At 36.3% G+C, this 19,816-nt stretch overlaps 1 protein-coding gene and 1 pseudogene across 1 annotated transcript in view; one reads left to right on the top strand and one right to left on the bottom strand.

Moving 5' to 3' along the window:
- AGGF1 (angiogenic factor with G patch and FHA domains 1) overlaps positions 1-18,571 on the top strand; it is a 31,604-nt gene extending 13,033 nt beyond the window's left edge. The window contains exons 7-15 of the mRNA XM_011959226.1: positions 855-1,185; positions 2,698-2,809; positions 3,492-3,543; positions 7,517-7,618; positions 8,752-8,917; positions 10,309-10,391; positions 14,725-14,852; positions 16,809-16,908; positions 18,182-18,571. Of these exons, the coding sequence (XP_011814616.1) occupies positions 855-1,185; positions 2,698-2,809; positions 3,492-3,543; positions 7,517-7,618; positions 8,752-8,917; positions 10,309-10,391; positions 14,725-14,852; positions 16,809-16,908; positions 18,182-18,382 (1,275 nt within the window). The 3' untranslated portion in view covers positions 18,383-18,571. The remainder of the gene's footprint in view (positions 1-854; positions 1,186-2,697; positions 2,810-3,491; positions 3,544-7,516; positions 7,619-8,751; positions 8,918-10,308; positions 10,392-14,724; positions 14,853-16,808; positions 16,909-18,181) is intronic.
- Positions 18,572-18,890: 319 nt separating this feature from the next.
- On the bottom strand, positions 18,891-19,388 carry LOC105524189 (annotated as a pseudogene).
- Between the last annotated feature and the right edge of the window lie 428 nt (positions 19,389-19,816).

The following is a 19,816-nucleotide window of genomic DNA, read 5'->3' as shown; positions in this document are numbered from 1 at the left end:
GTACAATAAATAATAAAAGACTTATGCCAGGCAAGTTAAGATTTTAGAATAAGATAATTACCATTAATTTGTACTTTAAACTTTTATGTATTATCAGGCCAAATCTGAAGTACTCAATTTTAGCAAAACTACAATTTTGCTACATATTGAGTACATTTGGATCTTTAAATTCATGTTGTAAGTAAAGCTAATTCTGTATTTTATTTGTGTTGACTTGCTAATTGATTACAAGTTTAAAAAGAAAATTTAGAATAGGTATTCTTTAGGCCTGCACTGTCCAGTAAGGTAGCCACCAGCTCCATGTGGCTGTTGAGCACTTAAAGTGTTGCTAGTCCAAACTCAAATGTGCTGTTAAGTGTAAGATACACTCTGGATTTTGCAGACCATGTAAACTATCTCATTAATAATTTTACTTTTTAAATGTGACTGCTAGAAAATGTAAAAGTACAAATATAGCTTGTGTTATTACATTTTTATTGGACACCATTGGTCTATGCTATCCCATAGTCCAGGCAATATGTGATTAGGGCTTGAACTAGGAATGTTAAGACACTGAGAATAGAGGGACAGATTTGGATATATTTTGAGAAAAGTCTGTAGCACTTGGTAATTTTATATATGGTTAAGGGGATCTCAGACATAACTATAGGATTTTTAATTTGGATGATAAGAAGATGGTAATATCATTAACCAAGAAAGGAAATGTGAGAAGGAGAGGGGGAACAGATTGTAACCATTGTTATTTTACTGACATATATCTTCACAAATTCATTGAAACTTGATATAATGTTATAAGATAGTGATGTTTAAGAGTGTTCTCCCCTGTTCCCACCTGTCCATCCACCCTTCTCCAGGATTTGAACTCAGAGGATCAAAAAACCTTCAGTGTTGAACATACAAGCTGCAATGAGGAAGAAAATATTGTGAATATGAAAAAGAAGGCGAAAATAGGCATTCATCACAAAAATAGTCCCCCCAAATTCACTGTTCCAGCTAGTGGAAATACTGTAGAGTCTCCTCTTAATGAAAACATCTCTAATTCAGCATCATTTAAAGATGAGAAAATCATGGAGACTGATAGTGAACCAGAGGAAGGTGAAATTACAGATTCTCAGACCGAGGATGGTTATGATGAAGACATTACCAGTGAAGGCAATGTAACTGCAGAAGATAGTGAGGATGAAGGTGAGTAGATAATCATTATTTAAGTAAATAGCCCAGTCTGGTAACTATATAAGAACAAAACCATTAAAAATGTTAGTGAGTTGTCATATACCTGCCAGAAAGTAAACATTATTTTAATGATGTTATTGAAAATTATGTGGGTTGCTACTTGGTTTTTAGAGAGTAGGATGTGAATAAATGACTAATACTTGGACCTTCAGAAAGTTTCATTGTATTGAATGGCATAGTCAATAGAATACAAAACCAAGTTACCTGCATTCTAATCTTAAAATATAGATTAAGGCTGTTTTAGTGGGTTAGATATTTGTAGTCTACTTTTGTAATTAAGAGAGAAAAACAAGTTGTCTTTAAAAAGTATACATTATGAATTCAATTACATGGATATTATGGTAAATCTAATTTTTTTTTTACTTGAATATATAAAGACATACTTTTAAAACACAGGATTTCATATTACAGTTGGCCTTCTATATCCATGGGTTCTGCATTAGTGGATTCAAGCAACCTCAGATCAAAAATATTCAGGAAAAAAAAGGGATAGCTGATCTGTACTGAACATGTACAAACTTTTTTTTCTTGTTATTATCCCCTAAATACAGTGTAACTATTTATATAGCATTTACATTCTATTAGCTGTAAGTAATCTAGAGATGATTTATAGTATATAGAAGGATGCACGTAGGTTATATGCAAATATGATACCATTTATATAAGGACTTGAACATCCATAGAATTTTGGCATATGAGGAGGGATCTTGGAACTAATCCCCCACAGATACTCAGGGCCAACTGTGTAGTATATGAGCTTATTTTGTTCTTTGGTTTTCAATGTCATTTCTTTTGCTTTTATTTTTTAATTTATTTTATTTATTTTTATTTTATTTTTTGAGACAGAGTCTTGCTCTGTTGCGCAGGCTGGAGTGCAGTGGCACGATCTTGGCTCACTGTAACCTCCGCCTCCTGGGTTCAAGTGATTCTCTTGCGTCAGCCTCCCGAGTAGCTGGGACTACAGGCACACACTACCATGTCCCCCTAATTTTTGTATTTTTAGCAGAGACGGGGTTGCACCATGTTGGCCAGGCTGATCTCTAACTCCTGACCTCAGGTGATCCTCCCACATCGGCCTCCCAAAGTGCTGGGATTATAGGTGTGAGCCACTGTGCCTAGCCTTTTTTTTTTTTTTTTTTAATGGACTCAATTTTTGTAACTTAAAATAATATAAAAATATTTGGGATATTTTCAGATTCCAAAACCTTAAAAAGAAAGAGTTGATTATTTGATAACTGTGATAGATGCTACATATCCTGCAACCTTTATGTTGATCACTTTAATAACAGTGCTAAGCCTTACCCATTGCTATGTATTATACAGCAGAATTTAAGAAGTTTGTTTTAGTCAGAATTAAGATTTTTGACCAACACATTTTTATTTTATGGATGCCGCCTACTTATCCCTATGAAGTTCTTTTTCATAGTAGTTAAATTAATATTTACTCACTTCTTTCCTTGGCAGATGAAGACAAAATTTGGCCCCCATGTATTAGAGTAATTGTCATTAGATCACCTGTGTTGCAGATAGGATCACTCTTTATCATTACTGCTGTAAACCCTGCTACAATTGGAAGGTAAAACAGTTAATATTATTATATCATTCTTTCAGTTATTTCAGAAAGGCTTTATTAAGAACATATATTTTTGTTTGTTTGTTTGTTTTTTGTTTTTGAGACAGAGCTGTGCTCTTTTGCCCAGGCTGGAGTTTAGTGGCATGGTCTCGGCTCATTGCAACCTCCGTATCCTGGGTTCAATCAATTCTCCTGCCTCAGCCTCCTGAGTAGCTGGGATTACAGGCGTGCACCACCACGCCCAGCTGATTTTTGTGTTTTTAGTGGAGACGGGGGTTTCACCATGTTGGCCAGACTGGTCTTGAACTCCTGGCCTCAAGTGATCCACCCACCTTGGGCTCCCAAAGTGCTAGGATTACAGGCACATAAGCCACCACGCCTGGCCATAAGTTAAGCATTATTCTATGTGCTGTGGATACAAAGAGGACTAATGTAAATCTCTACCCAAAGGAAGCACAGTCGGGGGGGATAAAAAGGCATGAGCAAATAATCACTGTGTGAAAGCACAGAAAGTCTAGAGTAGCAGTAAGGAAACTGGATAATCCATAACCAGGAGATTTACTGTTGATAGACATGTATTTTAACATTATCTATTCTTAAAAATTCTTTCCATGTCACTCTATAAGTGCTGCATTTATACAATATGCTTCAAAAATTATTAAAGACACTTTACTTCATTCTGCAGAGAGAAGGATATGGAGCATACTCTCCGAATCCCTGAAGTTGGTGTCAGTAAGGTAAGCTCTTTGATTTCTCGAATATAGTCCCCTAGATGTAAATTTTTATATTATTATTACAGTAGAAAGCTTAGGGGTTTTTCTCATTTAATAGGAAGGTTAATATACAGTGTAGTAGTGGTAATGAAGGCAGTGCAGATTTGTTTATTTCAGTGCTTGAGAAAATAAAATTTTTTTTATCACAATTTGAATAAACAATTATGTTTATTTTTAAGAATCTGGACAAGAGTAGAAAACGTATTACATCTTAAAGTAGTACCCATTTAATGAATATTTATTGAGTGAAATAAATAGGCTGTATTTTATGACAGTTAAAAATTGAATCTTACCTGGCTTCTGGCTACTGTAGGAGGTGGTTACTTTGAGCTGGAGGATTTTACAACCCAAGAATATATCCTATACCGGTCAGGGATCTTGTTTACAACTTCTCCCAATTGAGCATCTAATGGTTTCAGGAAAAAGAACAATTGAGTTTTCAAAACATAGAACAGAATTGCAACTCAAGTTATAAGTAGAAAATAACTAAAGGTTTAGCTCCTGATGCTCTTTATATATTTTTACTTTTTTTTTTTTTTTTGAGATAGGATTTCACAGTCACCTGGGCTGGAGTACAGTGATATGATCACGACTCACTGAAACCTCGACCTCCCAGGTTCAAGCAGTCCTCCCGCCTCAGCCCCACAGGTAGCTGGGACTACAGGCGTACTCCACCATACCCAGCTAATCTTTATGTATTTCATAGAGATGCAGTTTCGCCTGGGGGTTCCCTAGGCTGGTCTTGAACTCCTGGGCTCAAGTAATCCACTTGCCTTGGCCTCCCAGAGTGTTGGGATTACAGACGTCAGCCACCATGTCTGGCCGAGGCCCTTTATATTTCTCTTTCCTGTACTGTTTTCTCTCCTCTCTTATGGTTGTTATCTTTTTTCCTTTTTTGCTTTTCTCTTTTTTTAACCTTCCATCGTTCCCATTTTGCTTTTATTTAATGGACTATAATGTGGACCTAAAATAGATTTTATGTGATTTTTGTCTTTGGAATATAATTTCTCGTTTTTAATTTGAAAGTCCATTTTCTTTCACTTTTTGGAGACTCATTCAGCAAGAGGAAAAAGTCCTCATAATTTTAATTCTAACCAGATTATCTTGCTTGTTTACTTTTTTACTATGACCTTGAGTCTCCTGCCTCCAAAAAAATAACACCTAATCTATAACTTAAATAGCAAAGAGTTCCGAGATCCTTCCCCACTTTCAATCTAAACTATAGATAGTTCTGTGGTGGCTTTCTTTCTTTTTTTTTTTTTTTCTGATATAGAGACAGGTTCTTAACTGTGTTGCCCAGGCTGGGATGCAGTGGCACGCACTACAGCCCCTGACACCTCCTGGGCTCAAGTGATCCTCCTGCCTCAGTTTCCTGAGTAGCTAGTACTATAGGCACACACCACCACACCAGGCTTCTGGTGGCATTTCTGTTTTTTCTTTCTTTCTTTTAAACTAACATCCATTGGTGGGGTGGATAATTAGTTGGTGAAGTCAGTTTGATAGCACATATGACATGTATCCAAATAGAAACTTCTAAAAAAGAAACTTAATGTTAGGGAAAAAAACAAGTATTTGACCACTAGGTAGAAGACTTTCTGAGTTTAAAAAATGGTAAAAATTACAAAGGACAAAATAATTTTGCTCTTTGTATGTTAAGAAACCAGTTTAGAAGGCAGACTCAGACAGGCACAACAAATATGACACAATATACATTATTTATTTTTGAAAAGTTCACGCGAATTTTTGTTTTCAAACCCCACTGTGACACCACTAGATAAGTGAGCAAAAGATACATCAGGCAATTCACAGTTAAGGAAATATCATGGTTAATATATGAAAAGCCATTCAGTCTTTCTAGTAATCTGAGAAATACAGATGAAGCCAAGGTGTCAATTTTCATTCATCATTTATTAAATATCACTCCTATTGGAAAAGTAATTTAGAAGAGCTTTTTGGAATAGGGTTTTGCAGTACAGAAAGACTTATTCTAAACAATCCAGTTGGAAAAAAGTGTACAAAGGACTTAAAAAGAAAATTTACAGAAGAGGAAACTCAAATGACTAATAAATATTAAAAAAAGTTTTGGGGGTTGGGCACAGTGGCTTACGCCGGTAATCCCAGCACTTTGGGAGGCTGAGGCGGGCAGATAACGAGGTCAGGAGATCGAGACCATCCTGGCATACATGGAGAAACCCCGTTTCTACTAAAAATACAAAAAATTAGCCAAATGTGGTGGCAGGTGCCTGTAGTCCCAGCTACTCGCTCGGGAGGCTGAGGCAGGAGAGTAGCGTGAACCCGGGAGGTGGAGCTTGCAGTGAGTCAAGATCGCACCACTGCACTCCAGCATGGGTGACAGAGTGAGATTCCATCTCAGAAAAGAGTTTTGGTACTAATCAGGGAAATGCAAGTTAAAATCACAATGAGGCCTGGCGCGGTGGCTCAAGCCTGTAATCCCAGCACTTTGGGAGGCTGAGGTGGGCGGATCACGAGGTCAGGAGTTCGAGACCATCCTGGCTAACATGGTGAAACCCCGTCTCTACTAAAAAATACAAAAAACTAGCTGGGCGAGGTGGCGGGCGCCTGTAGTACCAGCTACTCGGGAGGCTGAGGCAGGAGAGTGGCGTGAACCCGGGAGGCGGAGCTTGCAGTGAGCTGAGATCCGGCCACTGCACTCCAGCCTGGGTGACAGAGCGAGACTCCGTCTCAAAAATAAATAAATAAATAAATAAATAAATAAAATAAAATCACAATGATAAAGCAATTTCACACCTCTTAGGCTAGCAAAAATTAAGCATTTTGGCAACGTCAAGTTTTGGTTTAGTATACATAGAGCAGCAAGGATTTTCACAGACTGCTGGTGGGAATATGAATTGATAAAACCACTTTGGAAAAACAGTTATCTAGTAAAATTTAAGATTTGCTTATATTATGATTTAGCAGTTCCATTCCTAGGTGTGTACTCCAGAGAAACACTTGCATTTTGCACACAAATAGATTGCAGGTACAAGAAGGTTTATAGTAATATTTTAAAAAAATAGTTAAACCTTGGAAAAAACCCCTGAATGTCCATTTTCAGAAGGATGGATGGATAGATTGTGGTATATCCACACAATGGATTACCATTCAGCAAAATGAATGAACGACAACTCTATAACTGTATAACAACTGGATGAACCTCATGACTTAACGTTAAAGAAGCAAAAGAAGAGGAATAGATAAAGTGCTATGGAAAAAGGAGGGAAAGATTAGTCCTAACTATTGAAGATCCTGGAAACTTCTCTGAGAGGTTGGCCTTGAGTGTTTCAAATCACATTTTGTATTAAAAACTTTTGGCCAGGTGTGGTGGCTCATGCCTGTAATCCCAGCACTTTGGGAGGCCAAGGCGGGAGGATCACTTGAACTCAGGAGTTCAAGACCAGCCTGGGCAACATGGTGAAACCCTGTCTCTACAAAAAATGCAAAAATTAACCAGGTGTGGTGGCACACACCTGTAGTCCCAGCTACTCAGGAAGCTGAGGTGGGAGGATTGCCTAAGCCCAGGAGGTCAAGGCTGCAGGAAGCTGTGATCACACCACTGCACTGTAGCTTGGGTGACAGAGCGAGACTGTCTCAAAAAAAAAAAAAAAAGGAGTTTTTAATGATACGGACAAATACTTACATTAGATCAAAATTTTTCAAATTATAGTCTCTAGTACAAAAGGAGAAAAAGTAGGACGTATTCTAAATTTTTCATGGTAGTTAAAGTTAGGGTTATAGATGACATTTTCTTCTATAGCCTCTGTGTCTGCCAGAAGCATATAATAGTTTGTGTTTCTGAAAAAGTGTTAAGTATAATAAAATTTAAATTATCAAAGACTCAACATCATTATATTGTACAGAAATTGTCCATAGTTTTGAAAAGTGTAGTAATTAATAATTGCTTGTTTTATTTTCTAAGTTTCATGCAGAAATTTATTTTGACCATGACTTACAAAGTTATGTCCTTGTGGATCAAGGCAGTCAAAATGGCACAGTTGTTAATGGAAAACAGATTCTTCAGGTGAGTATTAATTAGTTACCTGCACATTATTTTTAAACTGAATTTTTTTTATTTCTGAAGGCCATACTCTTTATCTTTTGGTTCAGAGTAAAGCCCAAATGTGTTACTTGGAAAGGAATTTCCAGAAAGGCTGAAAAAAGAATATAATCAGTGGGTCTTCCTTGGCTGTTGAGTTTTGACTTCTAATTATGTATCTTTGTCTTATTTTCAGTTATGAATCCATTATAAAGCTATTCAGAGTAAGTGTGTAAATGTCTCAATAACAACTTTGAAGGTCCTCCCTTTTTTTTATTGTCTGAATGGAAATGCTACTAAATTGAAAACTTCTTAAAGGCAAAAGCTATGTCTATTCAGTTAACACTTACATCTTCAGCATGTAACAAGCTATTTGGCATATAATAAGAAAATATAGGGGCTGGACACGATGGTTCACTCCTGTAATCCCAGCACTTTGGGAGCCTGAGGCCAGTGGGTCATCTGAGGTTAGGAGTTCAAGACCAGACTGGCCAACACGGTGAAACCCCATCTCTACTAAAAATACAAAAATTAGCTGGGCGTGATGGTGTGTGCCTGTTATCCCAGCTACTTGGGATGCTGAGGCAGGAGAATCATTTGCACCACGGAGGCGGAGGTTGCAGTGAGCCGAGATCACGCCGTTGCACTCCAGCCTGGGCTACAGGGTGAGACTGTCTCAAAGAAAAAGAAAAAGAAAATATAGGGAAGGAGGGAGGCCTTATTCTTAGTCTGTAAGAGTAAAAATGGAAATAAAACTGAGTTATCAAGAGAGAAGAAAAGGGAGATGTGATGCATTTATCCCATTCTCTTAACACTTCATCTTTTTTTACTATGATGATTGTATGTTTTGGTAATAGATTGAAGTCTAGAATTGGATATTTCTGATTGGATAGGGAGATTGGTGGGTTTCACAAATTCCTCAGTTCAGCTGTCTTCATCTCCACTAGTAGAACTTTTTTTTATGTGTCATTAAGTTGGGGAAGTGTGTTTGTGTCTATTTCATTTACAGCTATTTTAAATATATTTTTAAAATTGTAATCAGACATTACTTACAATAGATGTAAGGTGACCATATGTGATTGTTTTGATTTCTGTTTTGTAAAATGTTTCCCCTCTAGCCGAAAACTAAATGTGACCCTTATGTACTTGAGCATGGAGATGAAGTGAAAATTGGAGAAACTGTCTTATCCTTTCACATTCACCCTGGCAGTGATACCTGTGATGGCTGTGAACCAGGGCAGGTTAGAGCCCACCTTCGCCTTGATAAGAAAGATGAATCTTTTGGTATGTGAAACAGATTAAATGTGGCTGTGATAACGTTTCTCTTTCATTACCTAAATGTTCTAAAAAATATCAGTCAGCTACTGGCTATGTGTCTAATTGATATGATACTGCATTGAGAGATATTTATACAAAGCTATTGGTCTTGTATCCAGTTGATGTAATAATAGATTGAGATATATTTCAGTAAATATTACCGAATGAGACTAAGAAATGACATATATTTGGAATTTGAGACCTAGGCTAATAGATTATAATTGTAGTTGATTTTTCTGTGTAATAATTTAGCTTCATGATATGTAGCATTGGTCTGCTTTCTGACCAGGAAAGAGATTGATTAGCTCTGTTTCTGCTAATCCAGTTTAGTAGGCTTTTGAGTCAGACTGTAGTGGTAGTCAGATGTCCTTAGGAGCAGTTGCAATTGAAAATTGGTAAGAGTAGATTTTAAGTGTTCTCATCATACACAAAAAATGATAAGTACATGAGGTAGTAATGGATATGTTAATGAGGTTGATTTAGCCAGTTCACAATGTATACATATATCAAAAATCATGTTGTATACCATATATACAATTTTTATTTATCAATTAAAATAATTTAAAAAGTAATGACAATAAAGTAATAATTTAATAAAGATTGGTTTCCTTTTGACATGTATGTATTGATGTAAAAAAGTCATCCACAGTTGAACTCTGTCATGTAATATTAACATAGGAAATAATAGGCCAAGGCATTAAGGGTTATTGATTGATATGTTTTCTGTCCTATTGATAGCTCATGCTGTATATTGTCTATGTACCATTATTTCTTATAATGGCACCGTAGGATATTACTGTTGTGCTTTCATCCCTCCCATCTAAAGCTCTTAAAATTTAAATTTAGTTGCTTTGAACTAGTAAGAGGTCTTTTTTGACATAAATTTTCCCCCAGATGCCAAGTATGCATGTTCATTGTTTATTTTTTGTTTTCTGATACCAATTTGAAAACGAGTATGTTGCATTACACAGTAACATGAATTTTGGTTTCTCTTTTATTTTGCTTATGGCTATGTTCCTTTGCAAAATTTACTTAATATTTCTGCATTTGAGATTCTGTTACAATAATCATATTGAAAAATCGAGATGTTCATTGTTCATTTTGGTCTCTATACTGTAAGATTCCTATTATCTGTAGTTTTTGCTTTACTTCTCAAGTAGGTTTAGTTACCAAAATGCTGAAAGGACATCATCACAACCCTTTTATCCTTTATATTAATGTTTATTTCAACTTCTGGTTAATCGGAATGGTTACTAATGGATTATATTAGTTTTTTATTAATTAAATAACATTAGTTTTAATTTTCTACAAAATCAGATTTAGTGGCTTTTTTTTAAACCAAACTTCTTTTCTTTCAGTTGGTCCAACACTAAGTAAGGAGGAAAAAGAGTTGGAAAGAAGAAAAGAATTAAAGAAAATACGAGTAAAATATGGTTTACAGGTGAGGATGTTAAATATTGTTTCATTTGTTAAGCTGTATATCTGGTTTTCAGTAAAAATGTCTTTAAATATGCTGAGTACATTTTATATATAAATAGTTGTGTAGTATGATTTTGTGATTTCTATTAGTTTAGTGTTCTGGTATTCATAATCTAAAAACTATTGAAGTTGGAGTAGAAAAATGATAATAGCCTACATTTGAATATACATTTCTGGTTTTCAGAAAACTTGCATTAAGATGCCTTGACATAACTAGACATGGTAGTGTCTGTAGTTTGTAGTCCTTGGTACTTGGGAGGCTGAGGCAAGAGGATCACTTGCAGTGAGCTGTGATTGCACTTATGAATAGGCTCTGCACTCCAGCCTGCGCAATATAGCAAGATCTTATCTCTACGAAAAAGATGCCATTGATTGAACAACATAGTTGGGGAACTAATACGACCTGATTTAAAGACTTATTATAATTAAACTACAGTGATTAAGGTAGTATCATATTGGCATTAAGATAAATAGATGGATGGAACAAAATAATAGTCCAGAAGTAGATCCATATATGTGTGTGGACAATTAATTTTTGATAAAGGCGTGAAGGCAGTTTGGTAGAGAAAGCGTGGTCTTTTTTTTTTTTTTGAGACAGAGTCTTATTCTGTCACCCAGGCTGGAAACGTGCAGTGGCACGATCTCAGCTTACTGCTGCCTCTGTCTCCTGGATTCAAGTGATTCTCCTGCTTCAGCCTCCCAAGTAGCTGTGATTGCAGGTGCCTGCCACCATGCCCGGCTGATTTTTGTATTTTTAGTAGAGACGAGGTTCACCACATTGGGTAGATTGGTCTTGAACTCCTGACCTCAGGTGATCCGCCCACCTTCGCCTCCCAAAGTGCTGGGATTATAGGCGTGCGCCACTGTGCCGGGCCAAGAGTGGTCTTTTTCAACAAATAGTGGTAGAATAATTGGATGGCCTTACCAAAAAAAACCACAGACAAAAAGAGTGTTGATCCATACCTTGAACAATCTATAAAAATGATCCAAAAGTGGATCATAGATATAAAAATAAAACCTAAAAACTTTAAAACTTCTTTTTTAATTTAATTTAATTTAATTTTATTTTTTTTGAGGTGGAGTCTTGCTCATCATCCAGGCTGGAGTGCAGTGGTGCGATCTCGGCTCACTGCAAGCTCCGCCTCCCGGGTTCACGCCATTCTCCTGTCTCAGCCTCCCGAGTAGCGGGGACTACAGGCGCCTGCCAATGCGCCCGGCTAATTTTTTGTATTTTTAGCACAGACGGGGTTTCACCGTCTTAGCCAGGATGGTCTCGATCTCCTGACCTTGTGATCCGCCTGCCTCGGCCTCCCAAAGTGCTGGGATTACAGGCGTGAGCCACCGCACCCGGCCAAAACTTTAAAACTTCTAGAAACTTTTTTTTTTAAAGGCAAAGATGCTAACACCAAAAGCACAATCCTTAAGAACAAATTGATAATCTGTATTTCTTCAAAATTAAAAATTTATGTTTTTCCAAAGATACTATTACGAGAGTGAAAAGACAAGCCACAGACTGGAGAAAATATTTGCAAATCATGTATCTGGTCAAAGACTTCTATATCTAGAATATACAAAAAACTTTCAAAACTTAAGAAGAAGAAGACACTTCAGTTAAAAAATGGGCCAAAGATTTGAATAGATACTTCACTAGGGAAGGTACGCTGATGGCAAATAAACACCTGAAAAAATGTTCAGTGTCATCAGTCTTTAAGGCAATGAAAATTAAAACCACAATGAGATACCACTATAAATCTGTTAGAATGCCTAAAATTTTAAAAACTGACTATGACAGGTATTGCAAGGGTTGTGGAGGAACTAGAAATCTCATACGTTGCTGGTGGGAATGTAAAATGGTGCAGTTGCTTTGGTAGTTTCTTAAAATTTAACATACACCTATTTTACAATTCAGCCATTCTACTCTGAGACATTTACGCAAGATAAATGCAAGCATATGTGCAAAAAAAGACCAGTAAACAAATGTTCATTGCATTTTTTTTTGAAAAACCAAAAACTGAGAAAAACTCAAATGTCCATCATATATGGATAAGCAAACTATGGTGTATCTATATGGTGAAAATACTACTTAGCAATAAAAAAGCAGGAACTAGTAATATAGGCCACAACCTACCTGGATGAATCTCAAAATAGTTATGTTGAGTGAAGCCAAATAAAACACGTATATGTGCTGCCACTTGTGGAACAGTTTCACTATTCACTGGTTTCCAGCTTGTCTGAGGTCAGTGAGACAGAACACACTCTCATACAGGTTACACGAAGCAAACTTATGACTTACAAATAGGCAGCAAGGGACGACAGAAGCCTAGGATTTATTGTGAAACCACCCCCCAAAGGTCAGAAAGCTGCCTTGTGGGTGAATGGAGCCTCAACTTTGTATGCCCTACTTGCACAGCAGTTGAGGGACCCTGGAAAGCAGCCCACCTTGGGTTATGTACCTCAGGGTCATTTGACTCACTGGACTGCAGTGTTGAAGGACATCCTGTTTCCAGATGGGGACTGAAACAGCCTGGACTGTTTCAGCCAATCCCTCCTTACCTCAGGATGTTGCATTCCCAGCACATTCTGGTTGGTGTTGAGAACTACAAACAAGAAAGTGGGAAGAACGTTCTGCACCATTTATATAAACTTCTAGGAAAGCAAACTAATGTATTGTGACAGAAGGAAGAAGAGTGATTGCTTAGACAAGGGAGGAATGCTACACAGGGAAGGTCTGGAGAGTTGGATTACAAAGAGAGACAAGGACACTTTTGGGAGAGATGGGTTTGTTTATTATCTTGCTTGTGGTGATAGTTTCATAGGTCCATAAATCTCAAAAGCATCTCATTGTACACTAGGTATGTATGATTTATTTATATTAATTATACCTCAATAAAGTTTTTTTTTAAAAAAGTTACCGCTTAATCCTGTAAATAGAACAGGAAGGCAATTAATTAATGTTTCTAGTTTACTTTTGAGAAACTAAAGCTTAGTAGCCCAGCTATTAAATGGTAGAGCTAGATATAGAATCTAGGTCTTAAGCATATTTGTGCTAAATTTTTACACTTCATGAAGATGTGGAAAAAGAAGTTGCTGCCAAAATAACATGTTTTTCTGTCAAATTGTGTTTTTTTTGTTGTTGCTGTTTTACTAAGATAGAGAAATCATAGAAAAAAACAAGATAGGCCAATTTTGGGGGAAAATAGAAGACATTTAAGGAGAGAATAAAATTGTTTTCTCAAAAATTTTAGCTCAATTTCTTCATTGTCTTCTGGGGGAAAAACTTACTAGGATAGGTAGTTCTATATTTTTCTTCTCTTATTAAAAGCAAAATTAATTAAAAGCTTCTGTCGTACCTTCCTTGAGTTGCTCTCCAGTCCCTGGCATCTCTCTGGATGAGTATCATACTTTTTATATAAAGATCAGCAAGTTATAACAAAGGGAAAGGGAAGGCTTCTATGAATGCTGAATTGACTACCCCTTCTTTGTGCCACCACCACACCTTGTGTATACCTTTATTGAACCACTCATACTGTAACAGGCCAAAGGTTATGTGCATCTTCCCTCTGGCATTTCATAACCTAGCATGGAGCTTGACATACTCTTTATCCAGTGAATGTTTGTTAAGTGACTAATTAGTCACTTAAATGGAGCTTTATTGAGGCAAAAAACTATTATTGCCAGGTTAAGTGGGTTTTTTAAAAGTCTCTACATTTCTCCCTTCCAAGAAACAGTATCAAACTACTGTAGGTCCCTTGGAACTTTCAGTTCCTTAGAGAAAAGGGGAGATAGATTTTTTTCCCCCAAACCCAGGGATTCTGTATTTTTCTTCAAATACTAGTAGTTCGTATGACGAGATGAGAACGCAGCATTGAGTCAGAATATATTATATTTTCACCGTATCATCTTCTTATGTATATGTATGTTGTGGCATAACTTGAAATAGTATAAACATTTTAAAGGGGGTAGAATAAAAGTAGCATATCTAATATGACAATTTCTTCATATCTTTTTTTTTGTAACTTTAATATAAATCAAGTAGAGATGGGGGTCTTGGCTATATTGCTCACACTGGTCTTAAACTCCTGACCTCTAGCCATCCTCTTGCCTCAGCTTCTCAAAGTGCTAGGATTACAGGCATGAGCCACCATACCCAGCAATTTCTTTATATCATAGCTTGTTTTATTTTATTGTTTATAGAGGCCACATTGAACCATATTCGTTAAGTAAGGCACATGTACAGAAATTCTGTTTTATTTATCAGCTTTCTTTTCCTCAATGAATATTTTGTGTTTATTAAGAATACCGAATACGAAGATGAAAAGACATTGAAGAATCCAAAATATAAAGATAGAGCTGGAAAACGTAGGGAGCAGATTGGAAGTGAAGGAACTTTCCAAAGAGATGATGCTCCTGCATCTGTTCATTCGTAAGTTTTGAATTACAGTGGCTCGAAACATCCTTTGTTCATAATCACATTCATAGGGTGGTCTGATATTCAGGGCTATATATCCTGATAGGTGGCCTATTTATTTATTTATTTATTTATGAGATGGAGTCTTGCTCTGTCGCCCAGGATGGAGTGCAGTGGTGTGATCTCAGCTCACTGCAACCTCCGTCTCCTGGGTTCAAGCAATTCTCCTGCCTCAGCCTCCTGAGTAGCTGGGATTACAGTTGCGTGCCATCACGCCCAGCTAATTTTTGTGTTTTTAGTAGAGACAGGGTTTCACCATGTTGTTGGCCAGGCTGGTCTTGAACTCCTGACCTCATGATCCACCTGCCTTGGCCTCCAAAGTGTTCAGATTACAGGCGTGAACCAGCACGCCTAGCCAATAAGTGGCCTTAAAATGAACGCTTTAAAAACAAAATGGAGACACTAAGTCTATTTATACTTTCCACTAATCTTAGAATTCCATTATCCCCTAAAAAATTGCTGAGCATATACATGAGTACCTGTACTTAAACACACGTATATGTATGTTAACAGTCTAGCCACAGTTGAGTGTGTGTACTTTTATATGTTGGATATCTAGAAGCCTAGACTGGTAAGAACTTGGTATGTACTGGTATTTTTTAATAATTACTTTAATACTCAAATACTTTTGTTCTTAATGACCATGAAATATAATTTTTCTTATTTATTTTTCTCTGATTCAGTTTTCTCTTGGCAAAGTAGTTTGGATAAAAATGAAAAAGGTGATTTTTGAGGCCTACAATATGACCATATTTCTGCATTTAATCAAATATTAGCTACATTTTTTCCTCAGAATATAAATTTTGAGTTCAGTTAAAATTAAAATTTTTCATATGGAACTGATAACTAATTATGAAGTTTTGATTCAATATCATATTGCATTGACGCTAAGAGTTTTATGGTTACAAATGGCAACAATTTTTTCTTAATTGTACATAAAATAATGGGTGTACCTTAGAGTTGATGGAGTTTGATCCATTACCAACATTTTATTTGATGAAATATAGGATTACAAAATAGGTATACTAAGCAACATGACACTTTTTTTTTCAAGTTTAATATTTAAAATATAATCTTGGGGAATATAAAGAGTACATTCAAATTAAATAAGACAAATTTAAAATAAAACACATTGGTTTGACATTGCTTGGTTATTTATTGAAGGGCTAACAGCATATTTTGTGGAACTGAAAAGATATAATAGAACATAAAATACTCTTAAATTAGCAGAGTATAGAATCATAGGACAAAATGCAAACTGATTAAGAAGTTTTATTTCATTTGAACTTCTTAATATATAACATGTACAGAAAAGAACACAGATTATAAGTATATAGCTCAGTGATACATCATAAAATTAACATATTGCAGAATACACATTTCTTGGACAAGAAATAGAAAATTATCAGTAACCCTAGAAGCTTATTCTCCCTGTGCCCTGCCTAATCACTGTCCTGCTCACCTCCCCAAAGGTAATCACCATCCTGACAGCAATAGATTAATTCCACTTATTTTAAAATGTTAAAGAAATGGAACAATTCAATATTTATTTTGTGTCTATATTCTTTTTGTTCCACATTATTTTGTTATGTATGGTTTAATTACTGAATAACAATCGACTGTATTACTGTACCACAATTTATCCATTTTAATCATTGCCAGACATCTGGATTGTTTCTGATTTGTTGCTGTTAGATTTGCTGGAAGAACATTGTTGTATGTGTCTTTTGGTGCACATGCTTTTCTAAGTAGGACATGTACCAGTGGAATTTCTGTGTCTTCAACTTTGTTAGGTAATGCCAAGTGGTTTTCTAAAGTAGTTGTACCAATTACTTTTAATTCATGAATTTATTATAAATGCGACCTAAAAGATCTTTTGTCAATCAACTATCACTTTAATATTCCTTAAAGTGAAATTACTGATAGCAACAAAGGTCGGAAGATGTTGGAGAAGATGGGCTGGAAGAAAGGAGAGGGCTTGGGGAAGGATGGTGGAGGAATGAAAACTCCGGTAAGACTTGCATTTTCTTGTATTCATTTATTCCTAGAGCAGATATTTACTGTATACAGTAATGTGCCAAACATTGCCTTAAGTGTTAAGAATATAGTAGAAAGCAAAAGCAGACATGATTACTGCCTTTGTGGCATTCACAATTACCAGATATATACATGTGCTTTGTTTTGTGTTTTATAGTTTTAGAAAGCCTCTTTTTGAGTGTTTTTTTTTTCCTATATTAAAGCTAGGGTAAGAAGTGCTGTTTCCTGAGCCAAAGGTTCTTCTGTGTTTTAAGAGTCATTTTTAATAACTGTCATACTGTGCCTGGTACTGAGCACTCAAGAACAATCACAGTGTTAGTTTACAAACAGGTGGATTCTGTATGAGCTGAAAAATCTGTTAGGTTCAAGAATCAGAGCATGTTAACATGGAATATAGAGAATAGTGTCTGGAAAACGACATAGTGGTTTAATTAATGGTCCCATGGTTCATAGGAGGTTTGGGTTATCTTTCACACAAACCTTAAGAAGTAACCTGACTGTAGAACTTTCTGGATAATGACTTACTACCTAAAGAAATAATAGATGGATCAGTGTGAGTGTATACCAGCTTTCTCATTTTTTTTGAGTTCCAGTGGAAAGAACTAGGATTTTGTAGTCAGACCTAGGTTAGAATATGTGCTCTGTCATTTACTAGCTATGTGGCTTTGGGCAAGTTTGGACTTTAGTTTTCTTGTGAAAAAATGGGGATAAGAACTCTTTTTCGGGGTTATCTTGAAGATAAAGCCCCTAAGCATTGTACCTTACATTAGGCACTCAGTAAATGGTAGCTTTGAATGTTCTTAAAATATTGAGAAGTGCTCCCTTCCTGTTATGAAAATAAACAATCAGATTCTTTTTATGGTTATTAATGTTCAACCTGCTTGTTCACTTACTTAGGTAAGGATAGGACAGTGGGTTTAAACATATCCATTGCCTTTATTTCTGTTTAGGGTGGAATGACATACTCTGCAGCATCTAAATGAAATTTGGTGATTGCTAGTTAAGGAGCACTCTATTTTCTGTAAAGTAGGCTGTACTTAGTGACAGGCAAGACAACATAGAAAAATGAGTGTAAGTTCCATGTATAAAAGTATATATATTCCTGTATGTATTTGATGCATTTGACAGGTTTTTCTTTTGCATCAATCTGTAATAAATCAAAAAACTATAGAGTCCTAAGTTGGACACAGCAGATATCAATGTGTTTAGACTCTAAAATAAGTCCTCTGCTCAACTTTTGGTAACAGATCCAGCTTCAGCTTCGGCGAACACATGCAGGCTTGGGGACAGGCAAACCATCCTCAATTGAAGATGTTCACCTTCTCCAAAACAAGAACAAAAAAAACTGGGACAAAGCACGAGAGCGGTTTACTGAAAACTTCCCAGAAACTAAGCCTCAAAAAGATGACCCAGGGACCATGCCTTGGGTAAAAGGGACTTTAGAGTGAAGGTTAATCATAGAAGAAAACTCTAGCTTTTTTAAAAATAGAATTTGGAAACTCTTATATTTTCTTCCCAAAAGAATCAGCAGCACGGGGGAACTGTGTCACAGTTTACCTCTTCCTGATTCAGAAATGTGTATGGTTTGCAGCTTTTAAAAACCATTTTTTAAAAACTAATCAATAGTGACTGAACCAGTTTATGCAGTAAATAGACTAAAGTTCACAGGGCACGGATGAGTTTATCCAAATTCGTTATTTTATCTTGTCATTTACAACATCCATATAAACAACTAGCCATATACGCAAAATTCATGTAACTACTGACTTAAATGTACATCTACCTGTTCTTTTTTTTTTTTTTTTAAGATAATATCAGTAAGCAATTTATTAAAGAGCCTGCCATCCATCACAGGAATCTGCAACAGTAATGATGCACTGAAAACAAGTATTCACCCCAGGTTTTCTTTTTCCTCCTCCCAAATTCCTTCAATATCAATACCTCGTTGGTAAACTGTTAATAGTCTTTTGTTCTTTGTCCTTTTGGAAACAAGCCCAGGAATGAGAAGGCACCAACAGCAGCTGTCACAACGGTACTGATCGCTGGGTCAGCTTGCTGTGAAACTCCTTCTCCATAGCGAAGCAATGTCACAAAATGTTCACAGTTGTTCACAAGTTAAGTTAATAGGCGACGTCCTGTCCAATTACACACTCTGACCGCTTTATAATTTCTTCCACGGGGAGAGGGGGGTACGTTTCATCGTATTTATTGTTTATCCTGTATATGTCATTTCTCACAACATCCTTCAAGAGCTGCATTTTCACCAGGGCCTTACTGCTGAATACAGACTTGGCGCTTGTAAAGGACACAGGAATCTACAGGCGCTAAGTTGATAACATAACTGTCACCCAAGTACAGGGCCCAGTGCTGATAGCCAGGACGGAACACTTCGATCAAGTCCCCTGAGCAGGGGTTGCCAGGGTAGTTCAAACTGAAGCAATCATTAAACGCCATAGATACACGGAGATGTTCCATTTCCCAGGGACGGGCAGGAGACAGATGTTTTTCTTTTACTCACATCTACCTGTTCTTGTCTCCAGATGTTCATGTAAGATGCACAACAAAAGAAACATCAAAAGTTTATAAAAATAAATCTGACTACATGCATCCTCATTTATGCCCTTTAGAACCTAGATTAAAAATGTTGAGAAGACATGGGTAGTGGCGCATACATTTTGTTATCCTTGAAATAAATAGCCTAAGTAATATTATTGAAGAACTAATGAACAGGTAACATGTTGTAGAAAATTAGTCTTTCATTGTTTTCTTCTGTGAAGAATCTGTTGCTATGTACTATATATTCAGCGTTTATATTTGGTTTGTTTCATAGCTAATGAGGTATTTAGATATAAACAACTGAATACATATTGAAATAGTGTGCT

This window comes from Colobus angolensis, unplaced genomic scaffold, assembly GCF_000951035.1.
Source record: "Colobus angolensis palliatus isolate OR3802 unplaced genomic scaffold, Cang.pa_1.0 Scaffold49, whole genome shotgun sequence".
Classification (NCBI taxonomy): domain Eukaryota; kingdom Metazoa; phylum Chordata; class Mammalia; order Primates; family Cercopithecidae; genus Colobus; species Colobus angolensis.
The sequence above is the reverse complement of the archived record's forward strand: the minus strand, read 5'-3'. Positions and strand labels throughout refer to the sequence as shown.